The 7,304-nt window shown below is 41.5% G+C and overlaps 1 protein-coding gene across 1 annotated transcript in view; it reads right to left on the bottom strand.

Moving 5' to 3' along the window:
- The window catches only part of AP3M1 (adaptor-related protein complex 3, mu 1 subunit), a 10,869-nt gene extending 5,318 nt beyond the window's left edge, over nucleotides 1-5,551 (bottom strand). Inside the window, exons 1-4 of the mRNA XM_010286705.1 lie at nucleotides 5,279-5,551; nucleotides 4,386-4,557; nucleotides 2,036-2,173; nucleotides 6-71 (exon numbers count right to left, since the gene is read on the bottom strand). Of these exons, the coding sequence (XP_010285007.1) occupies nucleotides 6-71; nucleotides 2,036-2,173; nucleotides 4,386-4,557; nucleotides 5,279-5,551 (649 nt within the window). The remainder of the gene's footprint in view (nucleotides 1-5; nucleotides 72-2,035; nucleotides 2,174-4,385; nucleotides 4,558-5,278) is intronic.
- Nucleotides 5,552-7,304: the final 1,753 nt, after the last annotated feature.

Raw genomic sequence — 7,304 nt, 5'->3', positions numbered from 1 at the left:
AAGAGCTGGGATTCCTGAGAGCTTAATGCACGAATCAATGACACCCTGGATTTCTGCAAAGACTGTGGAACCTGCAGGGGAAAAAACCCCATTATTAATGTTATAATGTAATAATTATTAACATTATTATCAAGGGCCTAACAAATGTTGCAAAGTGCAGCTAGAGGACACGGATGACATTTGCACAACACTCAAGAACACACTAAGCAGATAGGAAAGGTCATTCCAGTTACCTGTGGCCTGGGCAGCTTGCTAAAATACACGACCCAGAGCAAATAGCTTGTCCCAAATCAGCTAATTATGCTTGTGCCAGCTGTTACAAAGGACTCGTACTGGATGTGCTTGAACTGGTTGCCAGCAATGAGCAAATAAGAATTTCAGAATACGCAAACTCTGAATCTTCCTTTCTTTCATCCCTGTCCTCTGTCTCCAGAAATCTAGCAAGTTATGTAGTGGTGCAGGGAAGTTGAAGCACATGAAAAGAGTCAACATCAAAATGCAGGAAGTTTATGCTATAAGCTCCAGATAACCTTGGCTTTCACAAGCATGGCTTGTTTAACAGTGGGATTACATATTTATCTTGCGGTTAAATAAATCTATAGCAAAAAAGCACCAACCACAGAACCCCAAAGCAAGAAGAACAAGCACCTTACCCAGGAAAGGCTCCTTAAACTCCCTATAGGGCAGAAAGGCAGGAGCAGGACTCTGGACTATTTAGCCCTACAAGCAAAGGCTATTTCAGAAGATATGAAGAAACTACTGCTGATTAGTTAAGGGGAAGGAGAAACTGTGGGTTAATACTTTGCCTGGATAGAAGGGATCCTGTTTCAGATGAAAGCAGTTAACCGTATTTCTATGAAACAAGATAACATCCCTATTCTAAGGGAGCAACCTTATCTACTTCCTAGTCTAGTGAAGGTTAGGAAGAAAGATGCTTGCATTGCTAGTCCCCCACGGATCAGAGCAGAAAAAAGCAGCTATGACTACTGCATGATCCTCAGGAGGAAATTTAAATACTCAGTGGACACTGATTTGGCTTGAAATACAAACATGGTCTTGGTTATAACTTCTCAGACTAACTACTCATACCCCTCTTGGGAATCCTATTGAGCTAGGAAAGTAACATAGCCGTCGAGGTGTTCTGACTGACTGCCACCTGCTTTTAGTTCCAAGACTGTGAGGGTAAGAGCTGCACAATAGCTATTTATGACTATCTGGTTCAATGGTGGCCAAAGTGTTGGCTGAATTGGTGTACGGAACCAAAACAACATTGACTACTGCTACAACAGCAGCACTGAATGAAGAAATCGGAGATTTGCTCCCTGCCCCATACCACCACCAAATGGTGCCAGGCAGTCTTCAGCTTTAGTAACTGATGGCTCCAATAATGAATAAAACAGCAGTTTTCTTTTTAGATCAGGTGTTTCTACTTCTTGGCACTGACAACATTTACACAAAAGCTATCAGACTCCTCCTCAGAGTTAAATCTACGATTTTTGTAGCTTGAAGATATCATGTTTCATTTACAGAAAAGAAAGCAGTAGTATTATGCTTCATAATATCTGGCTCCAGCTTATATATAAGGAAAACAATACCGTCCAGCTACTTTGCACCAAGTTTTGTCGCGCTATCAGAAGAAAGCTAATGAAAGCTTTCGTCTCGCTCATTTGAGGGCCTACAAGGACTACAGTAAATTGTTGTCAGTAACAATGGAAGATAATTTTCTCATCACATTTAAAACTTCAACTATTTTTTCCCATTTATATCTCTAAAGGGATAATCAATATACAAACAGAAAACATCTAAGTACAGAATATCTTGTGAATGTTCTTGAAGCAGCCCAGAGCACATTGCTAGTTTAAGATGAACTGAAGAAATAAATTTGGGCACATCACTTTAAATTGTGTATTTCTATTTAAGATATAGATTCATGTATATAAAACACAAAAAAAGGTTGGACCGTATTCTCTGTAAACATCAGCAGTGAAATGTAAACACATTCAACACACAAAAATTGATCTGCAAGGCATCTTACCTGATTTGTCAATAATTGCATCAATTTCTTCAATGACGTCAAAATAGGCTTCATTGTTTGTGTATTTTACACCTGCTCTGCGCCAAGGAATGTTGGACAATTGTCCCGTGGGAAGTGTGTCACCCACATTACTACTGCCTTAAAAATGAAAAGGAACTCCAAATCAGTAATTAATTACAAGAGCAACGTTTCAACTGCCAAAATTAAGAATCAAAGCAAGATTTGGCCCCGAGAACTGTTGCCTAGAACCTGGACCACTAAAATTTCATTCATTAGGTGACATGAATGCACTTTAAGGATGTGTCCAGACTTACGTTTTTCAGACTATACTTTGCACAGCAAAATACAAGGCCCAAGGCAGCAGGAGGTTTGAGTGGGAGCAGATGTGGGGCTAGATCCTATGAAGGATTTCATCACTACAATTGAAGACATTACAGCTCCTTGTGAGGGCCTTAAGCATGCTTCCCCCTTCTCCTGGGTTTTAGCTGGCTGACTTCAGGGCTGATTAACTGATAAGAGTTGCTATGCAGAAAGATCTGGAAGAAGCCTTCGGGAGGGCTCCCACCCCTTTGCTTGGGAGCAGTTAGGCTGAGGCTCTCACCCTTGGTACACACCTGTTACCTTGCAGCAACACGACAGCCACGTCTACACCTGACCGCGTGCCAAATCGATCCAGACCCTGGCCTATAGATTTGACTTTCTGGCTTGACCTGTCTCATCATGATGGACTTTCCTGGCAATCACTGAGCTGTAGATGACCCTGTTATCATCTGATACCGTAGATACTGCAGATGCCCCTGATATCATACTGACCCTGACCTGTTGGCTCAACTTCTGGGATCCTTAACAGTGATGCCCCTGCCCTGCCTGCCTTGCTGTCACCCTCGGCTCCTCGTTCTTAATACCATCCAGTGTGAGAAAAGGGCTTCCCAAGCTATCTAGTTACAAAGTAAACTGAAGATTCTTTAAAAAGGAAAAAAAAAAAAAAAAATCACTTCTGGGGCTTAGGTGACTGATCTTGGGATCTCAGTACAGTGGAATCAAGTCCCTCTGCTAGAAGTAGGTCTCAGGAGAGGGCCAACGCTCACGCTTGCTTGTGCCCTTCAGCACAACGAATGTGGTGGCGTGCCCAGCGGGGTGAGACAGCTTCACTGAGAGGCTGCTGCCCGGGGCTTACCATTTCTACCACAAACTGCTGGGTGGGCCCTCTACTCGCAGGCAGGTAACAGCAGCTTTCATTCTTCTGAGCTAGAAGAAAAACCCCTCCTTAAAGTCCACTCCCACTGCATGCCCGGGGTGGAGCGCTTGCCCTGTCTGTGCCTCTGTCCCTCAGCAGCCTTGCAGGCCAGGTAGGCAGGAGAGCGCTCAGGCTGCCCCGAGCAGGCTCGTGAGGCTCCGAGGGAATTCTAATAAGGCTTTAGATAAAACAAGAGGATTTGATGCTTGCAACCTTTCGCTTCAGGAGTCTTAATTCCCCGCACAGTGGTGCATCTAGTCCATTAACGTCATACTTATCCCGTAAGTATAACTACTACAATGCAAAACCACATTTAAAAAACCAAACAACCGAAAACCAGAAATGAAAACTGACGAGATTTATACTCAAAGATCAAACCACATGTGTTACCTCAAAGACCAGCTCTTCCGGGCACCACCTCTGCATGGCTCTGCAACCCACCTACTACTCTTCTCTAACACAATGTGCAGGCGAACATCTCACATATCTCTGACCCCGTGTGACACCTCACGGCGTACCTCCCTTGCACTCGCTTGCCAGACAAGCAGATTCCACCAGCTCAACTGACAGACATTTGGCTCTGTCAGTGCAAAGCATACCCATTTACAACAGCCTGAAACGCGCTCCAGACTTGATGGATGCTGATGGTGGTGCAGATGGGGAGGAAGCCAAGGACAGGCTATTTGCTTCCCTTCACGCTATCTGTTCCCAGCCAGCAAAGATTCATTAGATGTCTGTTATATACCTTTCTATAATGATTTCTTATAAAATGCATAACCTTCGCCAATGGCCCTCAGTTATTCAAGGCTTGGGGCTAGCTCTGTACCAACCCCAGAGCACCTGTCTCCATCCAGCATGTGCTGGGAACTGCTATTCCTGAGGGACTTCAGCAGCTGTGGCTGGACCAGACAGTGCCACTGGGGATATCAAAGGGGCCAGGCATAAACTGCAAGTAAGGAGGAAGTTGTTTACTCAAGCCTTGATTGTGAGAAGTGGCAGGACAGTGGCCTCACCTTACAGATTCACACCAATGTATTATTTTTTATCTATGAAACACAATGGGGCTTTGTTTTCAAACAGCCAGTGACCGCCGAAAATTAATTATTTTCATACCTGTGATGGAGTTGACAACGGAGCGCAAAATTGTGGGAGGCTTAATCAGCTCCTTCAATATGTTAGATTCTGTTGCCAGTGGGAAGCCGTTGTCTAACATTTCTTCTAGAAGTTCATACACAATAACTACATTGTCCTTAATTGCAGTCTCAGAACATTCACCAAAGTAATCCTAAACAAATCAGAGATTACAAAGGAGAGGATTTTTAGTTCTGTTAAAATGCTTTGCAAAAGTTTGGGGTTTTTTGCTTACAGAAACAATCCAATATATCACGAAGTTTTAGTGCCTAAACTGACTAGCTACTTCTACAGTCTGATTGCATCATATGTTAAGGTTACATTTATCATCTAATTAGAAATGAAGACAGCGTGAACAGTGAAATCAATGTAATCTGCTTTACTGGTACGTATGTCCCAAAGGTTCTCCTGCTTGTGAACATTAATACATCTTCAGTTAGAAGACTCTTGCAAAATAAGGAGACTATCTTTTGGCAATGCCCAGTCTTCACAGAGGTTCCTTCATTTACAGTATCTGTGAAATAGGCTGAAAACCGACTCGTGCATCTCATCTCTCTCCTCACTACAGAATGCTTCATGACTGCATACTCCTTCTTGTTCATCTATATAATGTGAACAGTACAAAAGCTTGCAGAAAAAAGACAGCATTTACAAAGTGGGATTTGGGTTTTAGTGCATATGCACTGATATCTATAAACCAAATGAATACACAAAATATACCTTCTTTTCCTTTGTACTCTATAAACAGTGCTTGACTTAAAAATTGCAAAGGGGAAAGTCACTAATAGGAGGCTTTATTACCCTTCTTTAAAATAGTTTACTCAAAGATTCCCTTGGAATTACTTCAATTTTAAAATTATTTAATGGTGACAGACCTGGAAAGTATCTGCTACTCGGTGTAGAAATTCGATTACAAAGAGTGGTGGCACTTCTGTCTGTATGACAGACACAAAGAAGATCTTATCCCGATAGATGCTGATGAGGTAGTGATGTGGCGTTGAGATGACAGGAGGCACATTCTCAACATCGACTGCTTTCTCCTGAGCTTCAAAGAAATAATCACACACAGATTGGCTCACAACGCTCTTCCAGTGCTTCTCCAAGAATATATCCCCAGAACAGTTTATAAGAAACAGGCTGTGGATCATTTTCTGTTGGAAACACATTCAAAGAAGTTAAAATAAACAAAAGGTTATGAGGATTGACATTATTTCTTCTCCCGGATTCCCTTTCTTAACAATGGTTTTTCTTCATTAACACACACTGTGAATTTAAGAAAAAGATCTGCTTTGCAACTTTTCTTTAAATTACATTTTCTTTATTTAGAGGATTGTTCCACTACAACATTATTTCACAGTGGATTAAGTTGCTAACAGGTATCGCAATGTAAGCAAGAAGCTAGCACCCATGATTTCCATTTTCACCCCTATTCGGTGTTTGTAATTTATTTCTTAAAGAAAAGCTGACTCTCATGAGTTGTCGCTCACTTAAACATGTTTGTCAACATGTAAGGGTAACTTATACGTAGTGTTTCCTACGGCAGAGGAGTTTGCATAACATTTAGACGCCTAACTAAGAATTGGACTATCATCTTAAAGACACAGCTCTTTAGCTTGTCAGCTTTCAGAAGTGAACTAGAAAAGTGTTTTTTATTTGCTGGCTGATTAGTCTCTTACTTATGACCTATGCCAAGCTGCACTTGGACAAAGGGCTGGAATTCATTAAAAGTACACAAAAATAAGAGTTTAAATCTGGTTTAATGAATAGAATTGCCTCAAATGTGCTTGACACATAAAATGTTTTACACTTAAAAACTAACTATCTCACTCACTCATGAAAACGAGGAGTATGTATGAACCGCAGGTAAGGAATGGAACTTTTTTCGTATATCTTTAAAGATTTACAAATAACGTGCCTCAGCCACTGATCCTTCATTTTATTCATGGGACAAGAAGCTTATCTGCCTTTTGAGAAAACTAATTCCCAGTCTATTTCTCAATTTTCAATGAGATAATAAGTGAAGTTGTTCGTTCGAATCAAGTGAATAAAATATTTTCTCCATATCTACAGAAGAGACAAATGCTATCAGACTTCAGTTTATCTCTTTAGCCTTTACACCAGACAGATATAATGCTTTGGCTGACCTGCAGCATAACTATCCTCTGACAAAAATAAGGTCCAAGTTTAAACTCAGGCTTAGAAAACCAAACAAATTGTATCTCAAGCACTGGCTCCTCATGGTAAAGTTAACCTTGTACTTATATCCTGCGTAAATTAATTCTGTAGTTGAAGAAGCTGCCCCTGCCACTGGCTATTCATCCCTTTTGCCTTCCAGGTACTGATGTGAGCAAGTCTGTGGCTCTGTAATTACCTACGTCAGGAAACTGGTCCAGCCATAAACTGACCCAGAAAAAGGAATTTCTGGTCTGATCAGCTTCCTGATGCAAGTTATTACATTCCCAAAGAGTGTTACAGCTGGCGCAGAGGAGGTGGTGGAAATGGGCAGATGATAGCAATGGAGATACCTTGAATTGATGTTTATTTAGCTTTTGGAGGAATTCAAACATGACTGGAAAGAGTCCAATCAGACACAAGTTCGGTCCCCTTACCAAGGACACCCTACACAAGGGTGTCCACACCTTGAAACAGGAAGACCACCATCAACTCTGCATGTCCAAGAGAAGCCAAACACATCTGCCAAAAACCTATCATAGTTTTCATTAATCTTAGGATATTTGGCCAGGATCATGCCATAAAATGGCAGATAAAATTTGCTCCCTTGCTAATATTAACTCTGGCACACAAATGTGAAGACGGCACAGAAACATTTAGACGTAAATGGTCCAGTCCCACAGAGATATTAAGGAGTCTAAACACTGTATGATTAAGCCTCATTCCAAA

Source organism: Phaethon lepturus, unplaced genomic scaffold, assembly GCF_000687285.1.
Source record: "Phaethon lepturus isolate BGI_N335 unplaced genomic scaffold, ASM68728v1 scaffold4315, whole genome shotgun sequence".
NCBI lineage: Eukaryota > Metazoa > Chordata > Aves > Phaethontiformes > Phaethontidae > Phaethon > Phaethon lepturus.
The sequence above is the reverse complement of the archived record's forward strand: the minus strand, read 5'-3'. Positions and strand labels throughout refer to the sequence as shown.